General features: G+C 40.0%; 1 protein-coding gene across 4 annotated transcripts in view; it reads right to left on the bottom strand.

The window, feature by feature from the left end:
- Window positions 1-306: 306 nt before the first annotated feature.
- Window positions 307-22373, bottom strand: part of fndc5a (fibronectin type III domain containing 5a) — a 38428-nt gene continuing 16361 nt past the window's right edge. For 2 of the 4 annotated variants that reach the window (XM_044166872.1, XM_044166871.1), the window contains 5 exons: window positions 14646-14761; window positions 12903-13101; window positions 5491-5580; window positions 5206-5339; window positions 307-4753 (listed from right to left, as the gene is read on the bottom strand). In XM_044166872.1, coding sequence (XP_044022807.1) covers window positions 4700-4753; window positions 5206-5339; window positions 5491-5580; window positions 12903-13086 — 462 coding nt within the window. In that variant the 5' untranslated portion in view covers window positions 13087-13101; window positions 14646-14761 and the 3' untranslated portion in view covers window positions 307-4699. Of the gene's footprint in view, window positions 4754-5149; window positions 5340-5490; window positions 5581-12902; window positions 13102-13286; window positions 13408-14645; window positions 14762-22373 lie in introns of all 4 variants that reach the window. The other 2 variants (XM_044166873.1, XR_006374589.1) reach the window with 2 other exon arrangements.

The raw sequence follows: 22373 nt of genomic DNA, 5'->3' as shown, positions 1-22373 counted from the left end.
AGGCAAAACTCCATTTCTGCCCTGTAACTAAGATGGCCGTTGTAGGTCTGTGCTTTTTTTGATGGAGCAAACTCTGACAGTTGAAGCCTGGAGAAGTCTGAGAATCACATGTATTATTCACCAAAGAAGGGAGCCTGTGTTCCTGGATTCTGTAGAATTGTATTCTTTGGAAAAAAAATACTTCACCACCCTGACTTTTGTTTGTCCAAAAAGGTTTAGACAATCTCATATCTCTTTTTTTTTTTTTTTTTTTGAATATCACCACTTAATGTTTTTGTTCCCGATTAAGATCAAACACAGACCTTCTGTGGAAAATATTAGATATTTTAATTTTATTTAAGCATACACTGTATTCTTCATAATTGAAGTTGTGTAACCTTGTGCATAATAGTTAAACCATGCTAGCCCTCATTAAACAATGACACTTCATACAATGAATATAAACATAACACTAATAAAGCAGTTAATTTTTCAAAACCATGCTTCTTTGTGGATCTCATTCCTATATTTCAAGAACCCATAATGAAATAGTCCAACTTCTCTGTAATGTTTCAGTTTCCAGGCATGTTTCTAGTCTTATACAAAATACACATTGTCTAAGTTGTTTTGAAAAATCCAGTGTCTCTTTACTGCCCTGTTTTTTTTTTTGCTGCAAAATAGTCCATGAATACAGTATTTTTCAGGCATTGTATCATACATAGCATGAGAAAACACTGTGGGCCTCACACTAAAAGAAAGTCCTCAGTGTGTTAAGAGCGGTTTGCCACCAGAAGGGCGGAAGAGGAATGTTGAGTTCTTACAGTCAGCTTACAGCTTAACCAGAAACACTATTTTAGATTGTCATTATTATAAATGATCAGTTTGTTTCTTTAGCAGTAGGACCAGTTAGGTCCAGTTTTCTCCCCGATTGAGACTTTAAGTGATAATCATAAGCCTGCTGTGAAAATGAAACTTTATTAAAATCTCTTTAAAAAGCAGCTTTAATTGCATTAACAATTTAAGTAAAGTGAGTTCTGCAGTTAATCATTTAATAAGTTTCAGTGTTCAAATGACACATTTTAATTTCAAATTAAATGCCTCATGTTCTGGCTCCTGGCGCCATTTGTATTTGAAAATTACTTCATGTATGAGGTTCACCATAAAAACTATCAACAAGCCTGAACTTTTACAGGTCTGGGTTTAAGGACTGGTTGCTCTGACAACAGGTCCAGATGAATTTTAAACCAGCTTCGAAGAACCAAATAATCCAGACTCAAGTCAAATTGTCAACATTCTGATTTGGATAACTCGGTTATCCAAGTATGAAGAACGGGGCCCCGGTATGAAATGTGTGGACACTAATTAGATACCCAGCTGTCTTCCAATAATTCACCCAACATTTAAGATCTCTGTAGTTATTTAACATGGTCAAACCCACTTCTATGTAAAATCAAATAATATTCCACAGCTGTTTACCATCCAACTGAGGCTGCTGGATTATCATCTCTGTGTAGGAGAACTCACTCAAACACATCGCTTATGTTCAGATCCTTAAAGGAACAGTTTGACATTTTGGGAAATACGCTCAGTCTTCTCAACTAACTCTACAAGAAAGCGAATAAACAAATTTTCCAAAATGTCTAAACGATTAACAGTAAAATTAACCTGCCACAAAAGTTGATGTTTACAATAGCCCTACATTTAAATCAGTAATAAGGAATACAGTATTTACAATGGCAACCTAGCAGTGTATCATATTTTGGATTTGATGATACACTCAGTTTTGAAAGAACTTTATTCAGTCAAACTGCTGTGACAGCTTTAAAAGTAAATCTCTTATGTAGCTAGCTGAACTCATTTAAGCAATGGAGGAGAAGGAACGTAAATAAAAGAAATGCCTGCAGGGAATGCCGTTGAGAAATATATTGTTGGCAAACTTAACTTAAGACATGGCCCTAGTTCAAAGAAATCATCCAGGGAGACAATCATCATTATCCGTTACTGCGTGGATGAATGCCTATCGATTAGAGAGCCAGCTACCGGTGTAGTGTTCCTGGGGAAAAATGGATTCAACCTTTAGCCGCAGAAGTTTTCGGTGAAGCGCTGATCACTCTGGGTAACGCAGCAGCACACAGTTTCAAGGCTTCACCAAGTTTGTCCTGCAACCGCTTAACGTCCGTGTTAATCAGTCGCTTTTCCCCTCTCTGTGACTTTACCTTAAACCCGCTCCTTCCTCTGACATGATTCAGTGCTTATTGGAGGAGCGCAACCTTGAGCTTTTCCACTCTTCTTAAGAGAGGGAGTGATAGAATCCTACCATTGCATTACTCATCATTCTACCCACTCTGCTCAACCGCAACCTTCATTGCTCTCTCTTAACCGCCTTTAGTGTGTCTCTCTCTTCCACTGCACTCGAGGCTGGGGGAGCTGTGACCTCTTGTGTTTGTGTCCACACATGTATTCGTCTGAGTTTACAATGAATGACTATCGCAGACTGAGATGGAGTCCGTGCAGAACAAGAGGAGCCGACGTGTTTATCATGCTGCTAAATGGCTCTTATGTTTGGATGATTATTCAAAGCATCCAGCACTTTTCATAAATTTCCCTCATAAGAAAGAGTCTTTTCTTATTACACATAAACAGCACAATGACATAATGTAATATAAATACATAATAGAGGAGAGTTATGAAAAGGCTCATTAATGACAGGACTTTAACAGCGGTGTATTAACATAAAGAAATCGCCTACATTTTCACCATTAGCAGTACCCCTTTACATTAGGAGTCTATACATTTTCCACATTAGTCGTGTCATATTTCATTAAAGGCTCTCTAAACTGACACCAACAAACAAGAATGAAATATAAAATGTATTTACACATTAAATGCCAACCAGTTCTTCCAGATTTTAAAACTTACCTCAGCTAATGTTTCCTTTTACTTTGCACACACATTTAAATATCATGTGAAAGCTAATGAATATGACACAAAAGTGAGATACAGGGCCTTCCATCTTATTAAATAAATCATAATATATAACTATTTTTAAGGCAGCACTACTGAGTTTGAATCAGCCCTCAAATACACCATTTGCTTTCTTTAAAACAAGTTCCCTTACAGTATACAGTGCACAGTACCGTATGGCGACAGTTGATCCCTCATCCTTGTTTTTAGCCTCTTCAACATGGAGTTTCAACACAAATGTTGACTTTGATTTGTGAAAAACGTCTTGATAGAAGCCCTTCTGTTCAGGATGTCATAAGGATGTCTCAGGGTTGAAGGCTGGGTTCATAAAAAGTTTTTTTTCCCCCATGCTCTTCATCAGAAACTTTTTACAAGTTTTTACAACAGCGCTGAAATACTTTTCTCTGATAGTTCAGGAGAGGGATCACCTGCAAATGAGGCTCAGGATTAATTCCCTCGTATTCAATGTGCAGTTTGTTCATCTGTGTGAACATTGCATGCTGGGAAACCTTGGATGAAGAGGCTATAGAGTTTGAGTCCTTGCTTCCGTGCTTCTCCGAAGGCCGTTATTGCTGATATTAGGGATCTCTTCAGCGTCTCTACATGGCAAGTCCACTTCTCCGGAGACATCCACAGAGTCCAGTCCCTTTTAAAGTTCATTAATTAGATGAATGCACTGTTGTTTTTCCTCCCCAGAATGGTTTGAAATTCATTACCCTCAAAGAGAAAGACACAAGGAACTTCTAAAGGGCTCATACTGTATGTGGAATGTAAAATTTCAGAAATCTAAAAAAAAAAAAAGCAAGTTAGAGGACAAATGGGACCAAGATGATGCCAAACCTGGCCTGTTACGGACCTTACTGTATATATGTGTTCACATCAGAAGATGCCTTTCAATTTGAGTTTCGTCTTTGCCGACAAGACTGTGTGATTCAGCTCTGGTGGTGAGCCCTGGAGTGATTCCTCTAAAGCTCCTCTGGCGTCATCACAGCACATCTAAGAAATGGATTCCTAAATTAGCCAGGTGGAGTTTGGATTCCCTGAGGGGGGAAAACGAGCTCGCCAGAATGAAAACATTTCCCACAGGACATCGAAGAGTTTCGGATACCAGAACAACAGGACTGTTCTGGTGGCACCTTGTTAAGAGTCAAATAAGTAAAACTACAGGGATACACTTGAATGATCTACAGTGTTTACCTTCAATTAAGAACGCGTAGAAAACAGGATGTTGTGAATACATACTGTGTAGAAGATGAGATTAAAGTACAGGGGATGATTTCAAACAAAGTGGATGCATCTCAGTGCCCCCCAGGAATGGGAAATGTCCAGGTTTATGGTCGTTGATGCACTTAAAGGTGGCGAGCAGAAAGAGCTGACAGAGGGAGAGACAGAGAATGAAAAGGTCTGTTCATGGGCTTTGGTCCCTGGGGTTGGTTTGTCTGCAGTCTCTCCACAGCCGGAGCCATTTGGCCCTAATCTCTGCTGCCCCATGGTACTGATCACGGTGCAGCCACCGAACTCTCGCCACGGTCACTCCTCCTCCGACTCTGCTCTCAGACCGGCACCAGCCAGGCCGTGCCTGACCCCTGGAGTCCTTCAAGTTCGCTTAAGCGCCAGGCCCCGTGCCAAAGGAGAGTAAGCGCCACCGAGGGGCCCAGAGTCCCAGCCTCATCCTAACAAGCAGATGGGCTTAAAAGGGGCCCGCTTGTTTGTGAGAACACAAAGTCTTTTGGATAAAGAGAAGACGTCCTGGCAGTCACACCTCAATGATGTTGACAGATGGCATCCTATTGTTGTTGTTCTTGGGGAACTGTGGGAGGAGAGAGGAAGATGACAGGTGTGAGAAGGCTGGAGGACTCACAGGAATCAGACAATACGCTTCTTCAATGAGCATGAGGATGCCTCTGTTCTTTGGATGTTTTATTGATGTATATAGCAAGAGAGCGAAAGGAATAAAGGTTTGTTTTGACTTTTGTTTTCTGCACTGGTATGAGCACAGGAAATGGATATGGTATGGGGGCCCTGTGCAGAACTTATTAGAAGCCATGACTTGTGTGTTTGCTATTTGAATGCTGCAAAGTCATGCACATAATGGTGCCATGTTGAAGCAGTGTTTAGCTGACGCCTGAAGCTGAGCTTCAGATGACACTATGATATTGCATGAAGTGTCAGTGGAACAAGTCTAGAAGTGGCCGGGACCATTCACCTGCCCGGCGCCGCTGAGGGGGAGGCACCCGGGGGGAGGATGGGGGTGGGTTATACCTTACTGCGCAACAGCCCCCCCGTCGGATGTTCAGGAGTGCTGCACTCTGAGGAGTTTTTGGCTTTGTCCTTATTGTTGTTGGGCTCGTTGTCTTTGATTATGTCGTACTGGCGACAGAAGAGAGCGATCACACCTGGGAAAAGAGGCAGAATAGATTCATGGTCAGCCAACTCTGGGATCCTCTAAACACAAACGCAGGATTTGCTGTTTTTTGGAGCACGATTACGACAGAAACACTGTGAGAAGCCGTCTGATCCTGGTTAAATAAACATTTTTGTTCTCACCTGCCCACATGATAAGTACCACCACGATGATGATGAGCTCCCCTGCCCTCAGCTGGGTGGTCTGGCCCACTTCCTCCATCGTCACTTCGTCTGAAGGAGTCAACGGGCAACATGTTTATCTGGCTGTTACTGGAAGTGGATTAGGCTTGACCAAAAATGTCAAATTCTATATAATAATTATAAAAATAAATATAATTATAACTGAAAAACAGTAGACAAATGACAAATTTAACATTAACATTGAATAACACAGGAAATTTGCTCCAGACACGTATATTCATTAAAATGTGCTATCACACTGCCCACACTGATAATCAGAGCCCATAATTACCAGCAACTTTTTCAATTAAATTTTCTCTTGATGTTGCCAACATGACAGTATTGTCCACTGTCTCACTGTCTCAGATGTTCTTTCCTGACCTAAAGTTCGGATAATTTCCTTTTTACACTCACTGGCCTCTCATAAAGTTTTTGCATCATCATCGCAGCCTGTTTTATGCTTCCACTGAGGCGGTAGTATTTCTGAGTCTTAAGGCAAGTCGTTGTTTGGAGGACAAGGAGCTAATTGGCAGCAAAACAGCAAAATTATACAACATATCAGCAAAAAAAAAGAAATCTGTAAAATCAGGGTTTTTTGAGTCTAATGACTGACACATCAAGCACGCTGAGCTTGGAGGCAAATAAGTCAGCATCGCTGTGTTTATGCAGTACCAGTCTCTTGTAATAAGAACTGCCAGGATGCTGTATCACAGAATGAGCACATAGATCCTGTGGGTGGTATAACAACTGTGCATCAACCATCTCCTCAGAGGTAAAACGGTTGACAGATCAGGGTGCTGTGATCAGAGAAGAGGTTTGTATTTCGAGTAACTTTAAAATTTGTGCTGCTGATGTAACATTCAGATATCAAACGCTAAACAATTTCAGATATCCATTTCTTCCTCTTATGTAATCAAGGGACTGTATGAGAAATATTATTATTATTATTATTATTATTAGGGAAGGAGGAGGGTCAGAAAAGGGGGAGGGTCGTTTTTCTTTTTGCTGAAGTAGTAGTCTGACTTTTGAGAGAGCACTTTTTCTCATCACAAATGTATATTTCATTTCAGCCTTCCCTTGTGAGACTAATTTAACAAAATAACATGACATGCAACAAAGGAACAAAGGGCTGCAAGCTGGATTTGAACTGGGGCGCCCCTCATGGTCATTTTTTAAATTAGATTATTAACTCTGTCATATCTGATCATATAAGTACTGTCTTATGTCTTGGCCTGGGATATCTGCAAACAGCGTGCTGATAGTGTGTGCAATATTTGTAGGGGCTACTCTAACAACTTTCTTCTGGTCATAATTTGATAAATTCTTTAACTTTTTTACCATTTATTATTGCCTTTGCTTCTGCCGTAGTATTGGTAATTACCAGCCAATGTGGCGAGTTCACTTCTGCTCGTTTCCCAATTCTCGCTATTTCCCGAGGCACCCCAGTAGGGCACCTTATCTCCACAAATATGGTTTAAAGTCATCCTTTTCCCTGTTTTCTGCTGTTCCTGAGAGGATACGATTCTGATTGCTGTCCAAGTTCTCAGTGCATGTTGCTCTAGAGCAACAGCAGACTTGATTGAACTATGCCGCTCACTCATTTTATCCATGTGGGGTTTCATTGACATACTTTATTACTTTAGACAGTTGCAGTTCTTGAGATCTTGAACTTCCTCACACAGTGTTTGAGGGTCGGTGTCTTATTCCCCGAATGTTCTGTGAGCTCTTTTACCCGTTCAGAGATCAGTCTATACTTTATAGTAGTATATAGTCTTCTGTCGCCGTTAAATTACAGGTGCAGCAAAGTAATGGCAGGGAGCTGTAGGACAGGTGCTGATAAGGACCTTGGTTGCAGCAGGAAAAAGAAGTGATGATTTTCAAAAGACTGCCTTCATACAGGCAGGCATCTTAAACTATATAAACACAGCCAGACGCACGCGCACATGAGCAGCTATAGAGATGTGTTTTGCTTGATCACTAATATGCCTGACTCTGTGAGCGCCTGCTGGAGTCAAAAGATCACAGAGAGGCAGAACATAAAGAGAATAGTTAAGCCTTCATCTAGGCCATTGGGGATCCTTCGCACTAGAGCGTGCTGGAGAGATAAAGCAATGCAAACAAGTTAATCACAGCGGTCAGGATCAATCCACACCAGCCTCAATGAAATCCCATCATCAACTTTGAAGTCGTATGACCATCAGGAGAAATATCAGAGAGATAAGAGAGAAGTGTGTTTTCTCGATAGTTTGCACATACGGCAGTCTGCCTGTAGATGCCTGCAGGTTTGTGTCGAACAAAGCAGCAACACGTAATAACTTTTTATTGCACTGCTGTGTTGAGGAAGTCAGCGGCTTGATCTAAAGTTCGCTGCAGCGTAGAGAGCACTCCTATCCTTTTATTATATGCAGTGGGTGACATTTGGACGGCCCAGTGTGGCAGGAACCCCACGCTCCAGTAGCTTTTAGCAACAAGCAATTCTGCTGATCGATTGGCCTCTGTTGCCCAGTATTAACTAATCAAAGCGCAACAGCCCAAGGCGCCTGACACTGTTACCAGCCAGCCTCACTGGGGCTAACCAGTCAGCTGTAACACCTCTGATGCACACTGATACCCCAGGCGATAACAGATAGCAGCACTGGAATATTTCTGATATGTCATCTTAAATTCTGTGAGATAATAAAGAGGAGACTATTTTGCTGTTTTGTCACTTTTATAATCTAATATTTAGTTTTCATACTTAAAGTGCAAACCTGAAGCTCCTAATAACCATTGCTATACCTACATTGCTACTAGATTGTGTGGTGTCATCATGACATCGTAAAACTGATGTTATGTTACTGGATCAAACAACGGAGCAACAATTTACATCAATTGGCCAGAAGAAATGTCCTTTAAAGGGTTAATTCAACATTTTGGGAAACAATGTATTGCGTTTGTTTAAAGGGCAACTCTACAGATTTTACTCATGACGATCTTTCCACCGTTGAGAAAATAACCCATGATGTCATCAGGGGCTTCTGACACAAAGCCTGTGTCAGTGGTGGAAAGTAACTAAATACATTTACTCAAGAACTGTACTTGAGTACAATTTTGAGGTACTTTAGTTTTCCATTTTCTGCTACTTTATACTTCTACTACAGTACATCTCAGAGGGAAATATTGTACTTTTTACTCCACTACATTTGTTTAATAACTTAGTTACTAGTTACTTTGCAGATTCAGATTAATAATACATAATAATAATCAACAAATAAATGATAATGTATTATTATAGGTTAAGACAAAACTCTATTGATCCCTGGGGGGAAATTCACAAGCTACCCAGCAGATGAAGTATATAAAATGGTTATAATTTGCCTCACATTTATCAGCTGCAACATTAAAGTGATGAACACATTAATGCATCCCTAATTATTATCCAATAATATATATTATTCTGAAATGGGTCATTCTGCATAATGAGTACTTTTACCTCTGGTACTTTAAGTATATTTTGATGCTTATTGGTTTGTACTTTTACTTAAGTAAAAATACGAATGCAGGACTGAGTACTTCTTCCACCACTGGCCTGTGTTAAAAACTTGCATGGAGTTTGGGTTTGACCCATAGTAGGGACAAAAAGCTATATATTACCCTCTGTCTGTCTCCAATCTGCAGTATGCTCAGCGAGCGTATCTGGCAACTCGTGCTATAGCTGGAGCTAGGCACAGAAGAAGTGGTTATTCCAAGAAGCCCCCGCACCTACCGATTATTTTGAAGCGACCTGCCTGAAAATTCTGTAACATTTTCCCCTAATTTTGATATTTTTTTCATTCATTCAACTGTTCTTATATTTTTGTAAAATTTGGCATCATTTAAAAACACTTGTGTGTCCCAGAGTTTCTCTAAATGATGTGAAAGTGTTTTATACTGCGCCAGGAATAAACTGTAAGGTTGTTGTAAAATGTATTAATGTATTTCTTGTCCTAAAAATTGTCAGATTTAAGGAGTTTAAAAATATTAGTATCTGTCTTGAAAACCCACTATGTGTAGCTTTATATTGCAAGATGTATGCTGCACTTCAGCTCCCCCACATTCCTAGAAAAAAACACTGAGGACAAAACCTCTGTGTCTTCAGTGGTAGACATGAGATTGATATTGTTCGTAAAGAAAGTGAAGAAATGTATTTCCCAAAATGTTGAGCTATACCTTTAAGGTGCCAAAGCCATAGAGGATTTTTCCGTTGTCTTTTATGTGGCTACTTCTACTTCAGTGGCCACAAAGTGTAAAAGAAAACCCAGGAGTAGTTTTATTCATCCGATGGGATGTAGCAGAGCTGAGGGATGCTGTCTGGGGAGATATCTTACAGTATTTTGCCGCAGCCCTGTTTTCACATGCGTATCAAACTCCTTTGTGACAGATGTAAGGAGAAACTTTTGTTCCATCCTTGTTTTTGAGAATTTTCCTGTGGGCCATTGAGAGGAAGTTCTTCGTTTATCAGATCTGAGGAGACCAATGAGTCTTGTTTGCTGTACATTTTATATTCCATGTTTGCGTGTCTGTAAGTAATTTGTCCAAAGAGAGTGTACATGTACATCTGTGCGAAAACACACATAGTTTTTTTCGGGGAACAGTCTGTTGCTCACTGACTGGATTTCTTATTTTCCTGTGCTGCTGCATCCTCTGTGACGTCCTCCCTTTGTTTCATCTCTGTCAGTCACTCTCTGCCCCCCCCCCCTTCTCTGATTCATTGTTGCTTCCTTCTGTTTTGTGCACAGGTTGTGCTGTTTTTCTTTTTTCATCTCTCACTTCCTTTGATCTACTGAAGCTTAAACCCATTGTGAAAGAGGAAATTAGAAGCAACATGGAATAATCCATCATTTTGGGCCCATCCTTTGCTCTTTCCACTGAGATCAGCATGATATGGCAGAACAGAAGGGCTAAGCAGTTGAGCGAGGATGGTGAAAACTTCCCTTTTCTTCTAGGGACGTTCGCCTGTCATATCGAGACAATGGACTAACAGCTGTACTGAGAGACTCTCTCTTTCACACTCTCTACCCTGTGCAATTATCTGCAGTAACAGAACTCTATTTCTCTCTTTCTGGCTCATTTTGTGCATCACATCTCTTAAGAAGTTCTGAAATAGAGAAGAAGTAAAAATGATTAATGATCACCTGTGCAGTATCTGTTATTTGTCTACCTAGTTGAAAAAAATATGGGCAAATCATGCAAAATAAAGCCCTTCAGTGTAAACAAACAAATCTCTGTCTCGCTCTTATATGGAAAATGAACTAACATTCATTTTGACACTGTGGTAGATCCTGAATCCTAACTACACTGATTTTCCACTGCATTACAAAACGTTGACTTGAAGAACATCTGCTCATCTGTCATCAAAAGGTTTCATTGTCTCAACGCAGCTAAGCTAATTAAACAGACATCCTTGAGCATGTGCTGTCAATGAGACAGAAGGATGTGTGGTGTTGAGCTAAACTGTGAAGCTGTTGTTGAGCACGAGGGAAGGAAGATTAATCACAGACCTGCTGTCTGTTGAGATTTGCTTTGTGAAATGTGTGCATGGTGGGAAATGTGTAGAGGAGCAGGGAAATCTTTTTTGCCTTGCAGCGAATAGGGACTTTCACTCGCTGTGTGTGTGTGTGTGTGCAGAGTCTGCCAATATGTGGAAATCTTACATTTTTGGGCAATGGATGAGTGAACTGAGGCAGAGTACTGCTTCCTCTAACAGCCTTCCAAATAAAACAAGCAAACAAACATTCATAGAGGCATCTCCTGCATTCGACTCAGCAATCTCTTTTAAAAACAACGGAAGGTCGCCTTCTGGGACGCGGCGATGACCTGCTGATTTTAAAGGAATAATTCATTGTTTTGGGAAATACGCTTATTTGCTTTCTTCCTGAGAGTTATTTGAGAGGCAGCCGGCTAACTTAGCTTAACATAAAGACTGGTAACAGCTAGCCTGGGTCTGTGTAAAGGTAACAAAATCTGCCTTCAGCACTTCTAAAGCTCACTAATTAACACATTATATCATGCTTGTTGAATCTGTACCAAAAACAAAGTGTAAAAACCTCAATTTTTCGTTTTAGGTACCAGACTATTTCTTGTCCTGGCCAAGAAAGTCCAGCACACCAGTAAAAGGCAAATTATCATTTTTACACTCTGGTTTTCTTTAAAATACAATTAATTAGTGAGCTTTAAAGGTGCTGGTAGGTGGATATTAAAACCTACGGACAGTGCCAGGCTAGCTGTTTCCCCCTGTTTTCAGTCTTTATGCTAAGCTAAGTTAGCCGACTGCTGGCGATAGCTTCATGATTAACGTACAGACACGAGAGTAGTTTCAATCTTTTCATCTAACGCTTGGCAAGAACACAAATGTCAAACTTTTCCTCTAAGGAGTGTATCATTTTCCTGTTGTCACCATTCCTCATAAAAATGTAATTACCACTCTAAATAAAACTATATATGTGTCTCTTTGTTTGCCTGAGTATGTTTGTGGTAATGCGGCACTTCTGTTTTTTCCTGTGCATTGTGCATGAGTTGGAGCCACTGTTCTGTCTTCATGGCATTCAACAGCAGGAGAGAGAATTAAATCTGCTACTTCAAAGAAACAAGCATGTGCGTGTACACAAAAGGATGAAATCTTGAAAAAAAATCACTTGTTTATCTGGATCCTGTGCAGTTACTGATTTCTGTAAATTCTTCCCCTCGTAGAAACAACAACACACAGACAAACACTTCCTGTGCTAATTAGGCGTCAGTGGTGAGAAGAGCATGTTTTGCTTGCTCTGCAATGATTGTATTTATCTTCTCCATGTCTCTGCCAGCCCACTTGCCACCATAACAGAAGTTCAGACTCCTTCTGGCTCCACAGCCTGGGAAGCATCGAAGTATAGTGGCAGCTCACGAGTGATGAGTGAAAATGAGAGGAGTAATAGATGGAGCGGCGCTTCAGCCAAAAGCCAAAAGCACATCGGTTCGCCACCCCTTCGCAGCTCTGACTATCTCCTCTCTGTGTCTGATAAATGTCTTTCCTCATTTTGGTTTGGCATGCAGTTGTGCTGGGTGCATGCAGGGTGAGGTCCGTTGAGGCAAGTCAATACACGATGAAGTATGCACCCCCCTCGGATGTTTTATTCTCGAGTTGCGGTCAGTGGGGGCGAGCTTCAGAAGCACTCTGTTGTGAAATTTCATTTCACGCTTTGTGTGCCTATTGATTTTTATTGGTCTTTAGACAAAATCAGTCAAGATATTGTCAAAAGGCCAAGTTTCATCTGCACTCAGAAACAGAGTGAGGAAATGTGCAGTATTTTTTATGTGGTGACTGAGCAAGTGTTCGTATTTGTGTGTGTGTGTGTTTTGTCTTTGTGCCACTTTACCTTTACCCTTAGAGGCCTGAGTCTCGGCCTCCTTCGGCGTCCGGAAGCGCAGGGGTTCGCTCAGCGGGCTTGTCCCAGACATGCTGATGGACTGGACATGCACAATGTAGTCTGTCTCTTCCTCCAAGTCCCATAATGCACAGGAGCGTGTGGTGGTGTTGACTTCCTGGATAAATCGCAGCATGCGCACGTCTTTCTTCTGTTGGAGTATGACACGGGAGAGGATGGTAAACATCGTTTACGGCAGGAGGACAGATGTTTTGTGTTCTGTCGACATGCTTTACAACAGTGGTGTACATTGGCTCACTAAGGGGCAGTGATGAAAATAAAAAAGGGCACCACCCACCATGTAGAGGCTTATGGTTAGGCTTTAAATTCACTCACGAATGCCAATTTAGCGAACTGAGGGATGCTTGGGCCACTCAGTGGTGCATATATGGGCACTTGGGCTGCTCAAGAGGCCTTCTGTAGTGACATTGTGGCAAAAATGATGTTTAGAAGTGTCCTATTAGGGCAGAGAGAAGTCCTGGTTGAATAAAAGTTAAACTTAATAGTTTGACATTGAGAGAAATGCTGTTGTACAGTTTAGACTGTTATACAGAAACAGCTCATTGTTAAAGCACTAGTTCAACATTTTAGGAATGCTTTCTTGCTGAGAGTTAGGTGGGGAGATTGACACCACTCTCATTTCTATACGGTAAATATGTAGCCAGGAGTTGGTTAGCTTAGCTTAGCATAAAGACTGAAAGCAGGGGGAAACAGCTAGCCTGGCTCTGTTTAATCTGTTTTTATATGGATTAAACAAACAAGATTTAACATGTTAAATAGTCGGCTTTAGGTGTTGGAAGGTGGATTTTTTTTTACCTTTAAACAGAGCCAGGCTAGCTGTTCGGTCTTTATGCTAGTTTAAGCTAACTGTCCTGGCTGTAGCTTCATGTTTAACGGAAAGAAATTCAAGAGTGGCGTCGATCTTCTCTGCAAGAAAGCAAATAAGCATATATCCCAAAATGTCAAACTTTAAAATGTCATTTACTACTGTGAAAATAGAGACAAAAAACATGGAAGTATTGCAACAGGTACAGTAAGGTAAGATGAGGGAAAGAAAAAAATAATAATTTGTATAATTTATCACCAATATAGGCAGATGCATATTACTGCTGCTACTTTAGTTGATTTTTTGGAAATAACATAACGTCATGTGTTATTTGTACCTTCACATCTACAGCATTTCTCTTTCCTCTGTACACACCTCTCGGTACCACTGTGAGAAAGTGACCCACACTGACCCTGCAGCTGTCCTCCTCAATCATGTCACTCCCAACTCCTGAATGAGTGTGCATGTGTGTGTTTGTGTCCGTAAAGTCATGAGATGGGAGCTTGTAAAGTAATATGATTAATGTCTGTGGGTGCGAACAAGAGTAATGTATGTCTGACTTTGTGTGTTTATGTGAGCACGATGGCAGCAAATAATATCCCTTTTCCCCTTTCACAGAGTCTGCTGCTGTCAGAGAGCAGACAGTCCAACAGGATCCAGTGTCCTGTGATAATTCCCATGATGCATACTGACTCAGAGCAAGGGAATAAAGAGAACTGGACATGGCAGCAAACAACCAGTGATGAACCACAACTTAATTCAATTAGTGTGTGTGTCTGTGTAGTTTATACTTGCTTAAGCAACTGCATCTACCCCTTTGGTACATTTACATATATATCCATGTTGTGTCTGTACTGTGTGTTGCTCACCTGCTGTGTGATGGCAAAGCCAATGACGGGGTCTCCCTCGGGGATGTCCCATGTCACCACAGCAGAGTTTGCTTTCACCGCTTTGATGGTCACATTGACAGGAGGCGACAAGCTATCTGCGAACAGAGAGACAGACAGAGAGAAACGAAAGCTTGTTTTAGCTTCTGTGGTATGAAGCAAATGAGAAGTTCAGTTCCGTTATGTTTCTGCCGGTTGCAGAAATGGCCACCAGGATGGCAGCAACCAAATTCAGTGGTGTGAATAAATGGCTGGGCTGAATGCATCATGTAAGGGGGAATCTAGGAGTAACACAAAACAGTTCCTCAGTGTTACAGTGGTACTGCCCAAGGCTCAGCAGACATTGCAGTATGTATGATGTGACAGGATCAATGCAGTCTGTGAAGTAAAATCAGTCTCACTTTTCATGAAATTAGTGTAAGGCAAAATTTAAATTACTTTGGTTTATGACCATATACCTGCAAAACTTTGAGTTTAGTGACAATTAGCAAATGTTAGCATGCTAAGATGTTAAACTAAGATTGTGAACATTATACCTGCTTACCTAATGGCTGCTGAGATTTCAAACTATTCAAAGACCAAACAACTTTGTTGGACAACTTGGTTTAGTCTCCCCAAAACCCAAGCAAACATCGCTGCAGTAAGGTAGACACTTTTTAATGCCAGACAAAATACAATATATTGCATGTACAAACAACAAGGATGATGCCAGAATACATTATATATACAAAAGAAATAAAATGAAAACTAAAAAACTATTTGCACATACCAAAATATTTCTCTCATTAAAAAAGTGTGAGAAATCCTGGCAAAGAATATAACTCATATAAACTAAAGTTTTGTTTGCAAATTGCAAAAATTAAGCTGAAAATAATATGGTACAAAGCAATTGTCAGACATTCAATTTTTACTTTAAAATTTAAACCCAGCCTTTCAGATCCTAGTTTTTTTTTTTACCTCCTGGTAGTGTCCAAAGCTAGACAGTAATATGGCTTCATCGATTGAGCTCTGTCTCACTTTAATTGTTGGTTCATAGCTGATAATTAAAGTTTTGACTACAGTGTAAGTCCTCATTAAATTCTACTGCTGACTCTTTCCTGGAAGAGTACAGTGACTGACCTGTTTCAAGATTTTGGGAAGTTCTGAATCAGAATGAAGTACAATTAAATGAAAACAGAAGGCAGAGCCACAGGCTACAAGATTTGAGGATAATGATTTGGTTTCAATGTATAATTAAGTGTGAGATTGTGTGTGTGTCCATGTGTACTTTGGTGGCCTCAGCTGCTACTGAATAAGACTCTCTAATTACTGCACACACACACACACACACACACACACACAACTAATGGCTAAAGTCTGAAATGAACGTGCGTGCAGATCAGACGATCAAAGTTAAATCAGAGGAGAACAGTTTGCTTCAAATTAGTGTGAAATAGATTTGTCTTTCACACTGTAAGTTTTCTTTTCTGATAAAAAAAACATTTGCAGTTTAATTTGTGTCAAGAATAATGGACAAAAAAGTTCAGACTGTTCACTGGCAACGTCAAGACATCATTGCCTTGCAGAAAAGGTGTAACAATATACTGGGGCTTGATATTTTTTGACAGAAAAATACAACAGTATGCACCGTGGAGCCCGACATGGATCATAATTCATGTTAATCTAATCAGTTATGACTCCCAAAGTGTCCTTCTTCTTTTAATTTTGATGCAATTAATGCCTGCGGGGCTAATTCAATTTTATTCACACTGTGAACTGTCAGAGGTCTTAACTGCTGTCTGAAAATTTTGACATTCTGATTTTCTAAAAGAAAGGCCAGAAAATAATCAACCAATATATAAAATCAGTTGATCTGAAGATACTGTATTTATCAGGATTTGTGGCCAACCAAGTTGAGACATTAGCTTTTAATCTTAATGTCTAATTCAGTACATTCTCAATCAGGCATTTTTTATTATTCAGTTTATGTACAAATTTTGTTTTGACACAAAATGATGATGATTCATACAGTACAGTCCTAAATCTCAATTTACTCTTCACTATTGTCATTTATTGAAGATTTATTTTGACATTTTGTGGAATGTGCTTATTTGCTTTCCTGCAAAATGCATTGTTGACTCAAACCTCAGATAATATAAACTACTAAAATAACGCTTAAAGAACTTAAGTTTCACTTTCAGTTTCTAGCGGAGCTATTACATTAACGCACCGCTGAAGAGAAAGGAGATAGTGATGGGAATTACAGTTCTTTGAAGGGAGCCGGATCTTATGGCTCCGATCCTTTCCGAGAGCCGGCTCTTTCTTCAAACGGCTCTTCATTAATACCACTTCTGCTGGTCGCTGTTCTTATTTGTTGCAAGAAATAAATATGTAAGATTCTTCAACTGCAATACATTGCAAATATTCTGTCATACTGATGGTTAAAAAGTGGTTGTATAACAAAAATGACACCCGACACATCACTAAGAGGAAAGCAACGCTCATTAAGAACGCCGTGTCGACATGGAGAGAAGAAAGGTGGGTTCAGCTCGCGCTTATGAAATGAATCATAAATATTGATCGAAGAAGTGTTGGTTTTGGTAGGTCTATTGATGTTAGAAACGCCGGTTATGGTAGTAATTTAAGTTACTGTAATATTAAATAATTGATTGATTGGTAATAATGTTTAGCAGCATACACAAGCTATCAGTCTGGCTTGATTTATGGTTGTACTTTGTAGCTCTGTAATGAAGGTGTAGGCCTAATTAAATGAATATACTGTAAAAATATATTTAAAGGGAATAGGTACAGTAAATAAGAAAATGTTTAATTTAAAGAGCGGACTTGTTTGAAAGTAATGGCATTTGTGTACATGTTTCCTTTTTTTCTTAAAAGGTTAAGACTGACTAAACTCTGCTAAGTGCTCATATCACTTTTATTAAAAACAAAACTGGACTGTAACAAAGTAAACAAAGCGAAGCGGGTTGAAAATAAAAAAAGGAAAAGAAGAGTGAGTTGTCTGTTTTCAAGCTTGAGCAGGAGCTGAACTAAACCTTGTATATCCAGATTAAAGCACAGGGGAGATCGGGCCTTTGCTATCGCTGCTCCTAAATTATGGAACAGCCTACCCCCCCAAATCAGGAGCTCACCTACAGTGGACACTTTTAAAACTGGTTTGAAAACCCATTTTTATTCTCTGGCTTTTAAATCAGACTGAGTTTTGACATTTCTGGATTCTATTTGTATATTTATGTGTATGTATATATGTATGTGTGTATGTGTATATATACTCTATTTGGTTTGAGTGTTATATATGTTTTATTTCATTGTGTTATTGTATCATATATTTTGTCCCAGATGTTTACAGCTTGCTTCTTTTAGTTTGTGCAGCACTTTGGTCAACATCTGTTGTTTTTAAACATGCTTATAAATAAACTTGACTATAACTTGACATGCACTTTGGAATAATATCGACCTTGTTGTGTCTTCTTATTGACTATAACTAACTGCTGTTATTCTGATCATTAATTTTCGTGTAAACCCGAAGCCTCTGTTGTACACATTACATTTCCTATCGATTTTTTTTTTCTGTGAACCGCCAACCTTAAAGTTTAAACTGCGCCTATGTCGTTACACCTTTAATTTGCAGCAGGCATCAATTCTTAGGAATCGCCGTGGCCTGTTGGGATTGATTGATATTTGTAATGTGAAGCAGAACTGAGAGAGATGAATAGGGACGAGGAGAAGTGATGCTGCTCTTCTGTCTTTAATAGGATCTAAATCTAATTCAGCCAACCAAATGCTGTCAATGAGTTGCTGAACAGGTTAACACTCACTTGCCCTTCGACGGAAATAAATCACACAGCTGGTAATTACAGGATGACGGGCTGCTGTAGCACTTGTATACACACTGACATACTGTACATTCAGCACGCCATATCCAAGCAGGCCTCTGTGTTACGTTTCCATCCGCGTGCTGCTGACGTTTTGATGAATGGCCTGACTAACAGTAAATGACAGGATGGAGACCTGCTGCATCTCTTCATCAGCGAGGAAGACTGGGATGTTTGAAGTGGCTTTACTTTTGTTTACTGTCTGGAGGGGGCTGGTGGGACTGAAGAAGTCACAAATCAAACTCATTATCTCTTGGTTAGTCCTTGCTTACTGTCTTTGTTAACGTTTGGCTCGTAATGCCCCTCAGGGAATACATTAACCTCTGGGACTCTGACACAGTCCTTTTTTATCGCATGCGCTATGTTTGCACATGCTAAAAAAGGGAAAAGAGTATACATTGTTGTTTTTCAGTTGTGGTCCGAATCATGTTCACACCGATTTCTAACAAATGACTCAAGAGGAGTAAACATGAACTCATACGGACTGATGGGTTGCTCACTGATTGGGCAGTTTTGGTGATTTCATCCTGCATTATCAGCGCTTCATGGACCCGCGTGAGGAAATCTGATTCTGATATTTATTAGTTATTCAGAACATTACTGCGCTACTCATATATATGAAGAATACCGAGCAGGCTTTTACTCCAATATTACAGGGAGGTAGCCTAGCTACTGCGTGTTCATTAGTGTTGGGCAGCTTAATTGAAAACTGTAATCAATAACTCATTACACATTACTAATTGGAAAAGAAATGAGCTTATTTTACTAATCACTCAGCAGCAATGTGTTTACTTTAAGGTGCCTTTAAACAACTCCAACTCCTCCACACACACGTCACATCTTCTGTGTTAAAGTGTAGAAATAGAAAACAAGACATTGTGGTTTAAAAAGCAGGCAGCCCTACGTTTTGGAGGGATCTACTGACCGTCTAGCAGCTAGCTTAGCCTCAGTGGCTGCAGCTCTCCACATGTCCCGACCTCAGAAGCGCGGTTAGACACTCTCCAACTCTAAACAAAACTAGGCGACTCCTGAATGTAGGCGTACCAACGGCTAATTTTAGCAAGAACATTTAAATAAGACAACTTTGGAAATTGCTTTTCTCCTCTTTTGGTAGAGGCTATCTGCCTCCCCACAACCTCAAACTCCTGCTTGCAGGTCCTGCCAGAGATGTGCACAGACATTTGGGGGGCCCAAGCAAAAAAAGGGGGCACTCACCCCACCCACATATTCTCTATTCCCACCCTGATGTTGCCACACTGCCATTCATAATGACACACCACAAATTGGACATATTTTCATGAAATTCATTCATTGTTCAGTTGTTTAGAGCAGTTCAGTCACATTAGATCATTGGTTTCTTCCAGAAAGGAAAATTAGGAAGGATGCAATTTAATGGCATCCAAACAGAATTCCAGTATGTTCAAGAGCCTGACTGATTTTTTTTTTTGAGACCAATACGATACTGATTTTAGGGAAGAGCATTTCAACTATTGATATGGAGGTAGATATAGTACATTTCTGAGCTGGAATGGAAAAAATAGACATTTTCTATGTGGATTATGCATTGCTTTTACACCAATATGACTATACAAAGGTACTTAGTTTTGTTGTGCTTTCCTATCTCACGTTACTACATCAGTGTTGTAAACAATGGGGTCAGAGCACTTTCTTCTGGACAATGTAATTTAAACTACTTTAAACACATTTTCTGTACTGCAAATTCTATAGCAATATCTCTCCTCTCCCTCTCTTTCTTTTTCATAAGCATTCCTTCTTTTCTGTGCATGGCACTACCAGCAGACGATCATAATGAATAACTGACATGTTTATCATCAGCTCTCTAAAATACAAATGAAAAGCCAAGACCTTGACCAAAATACTAACAACGAGATTATATTATCCATATTATCCATGTCCATTTGTGTATCATTATAGTGCAGAAATATGTGGTCAGTATGTTCCTTTCTGAGTTGAATTCATGTTTCTGGAGACGGGGAAAGTTGGGTCACCGTATTTTCCGTGCATAATGATGCTGATGTCATTCATACAATAACAGTGCAAGTTGCAACAAACTTTGTAGCATAGCAAACTTTGTTTCAATGGTTTTGTTGGTTGCTTGTAATTTATCTTCCTTAAACAATTTTCATTCATTTAAATAAATAATCGAATGAATTAAATTATTAATTAAATTGCATTCAGTTAGTCAAAACTACATTTAAATGCTTGCAGTGAAGCAGCAATTGAAAAATGCGAGTAATGCAATGGTCTGTTAAACTGTTGAGCTACACGATGGTTTAAACTGAAAACTTCTCATAACTCTGACTCTAAGCAGGGAGGGAAATGTGGAAAATCCAGTTAAAAAACAAAACAAAACAAAAGACACACACTTGTTTCCTGTCCGCTACAATGAGATTTAACCAAAACAACAGCCATGTTTCTGCTCTGGCACACCGGATTTATCACGTCTGCGGGCCTTTCTCTGTTGGAAATGAAAGCATCGTGCTTCAGGAGCTACTTTTAGGAGACCTGTCAGAAAGAAGAGGATGCAGGCAGTTGCTCCCCTGGTGTTTATGGATGAAGATGCAGAGTGACGACTGTTTTCCATTGTATAAACTTCAAGTTATAGCCGACCAGTTTGGTGTGTACAAAACCAAATAAGTCTGTGTACTTCTGCAAGAGCCTTGTGCTGGTGGCATATGACTGAATTTAGGTATCCACTCTGGTGCCGGATGCGTAATTGGGCATCGCTTTGAAAATGCGCACTGCTTCCTCAACGACATATCGGTCCTGCTACCTTCAGATGGCTGTAGAAATGTAATTCCAAATATGACTGCATAACCACATAATGCCTATTTATTTGTTTCTGGATCTAACTAGCCTACTGGTGTAGGTACCAGATATGTGGACGTTGTCGCTCTTTATACTATTTCAAGTACTTTAAAGTAATTCAGATACAGACATTATTACAATACAGCAACAATATCTAATGAGTTAATAAGTCCCCTCTGCCATCGTTAAAGAATATTTTGAAGTGGCTCCCTGTATATCTTCCATTGCTTGCATGTGCGGAGTCAAGCACTGCTGTGCTGAATCAAGTGCGCATGTGCGAGAGTTTCGAAAATCTAGGGTTACCATCTCGACACGACCGCTCGGCCTGGCAGATCTGCTCGGGGTCCTGCATTTACAGATGGCGTAATACAGTGCAAAAACAATCGCACAATCAAAATTTGGTAGTCTGTGGCGCAAACACACAGCATCCGTACACTTTCCGTGGTACAGCCAATCATAATGTGTTACTGTGTTATGTCATCTGTAAATGCAGGACCCTGAGCAGATCTGCCAGGCCGAGCATGTCTGGTACCTTCACCAGACTTCACCTGTTTTCATTGCTGATGCTATTTTACGCCAGACTAGCTTTCTTGTTGTTGTTTCTTGTTATTGTAATTCCTTAAACTACTCCTTACTTTAAAAAGTAATCACATTACTGTGATTACCCAACACTGGTGGTCACTATATTTCACTTACTTTTTTAATGAGGAACTTTTACTTTTACAAAGGACGCTCAACACACCTCTGTTTTAACTCATTTTCACTTTCTGATCCACGAGGGAAAACCCCTGCACTCACGTGCCGATATGCTCATAGGTGTTCCCATGGTTACCAAGTGATTTGGATGAATATATCAGTCGCTCACACAGATCGATTACGTCCTTGGCAGTTCACGGCCAGAAGATGCATTTAAGTAGTTTGGCTTTTGCATTTATCCTAAAGTCACTTGTAAGCTGACCCTCCTTTTAAGGCATTCTCTGACTGGTTGTTTAGTCCGCACCGCACTTTC

This window comes from Siniperca chuatsi, linkage group LG15 (genome assembly GCF_020085105.1).
Source record: "Siniperca chuatsi isolate FFG_IHB_CAS linkage group LG15, ASM2008510v1, whole genome shotgun sequence".
Taxonomy (NCBI): domain Eukaryota; kingdom Metazoa; phylum Chordata; class Actinopteri; order Centrarchiformes; family Sinipercidae; genus Siniperca; species Siniperca chuatsi.
This window is presented reverse-complemented; position numbering and strand designations above follow the sequence as displayed.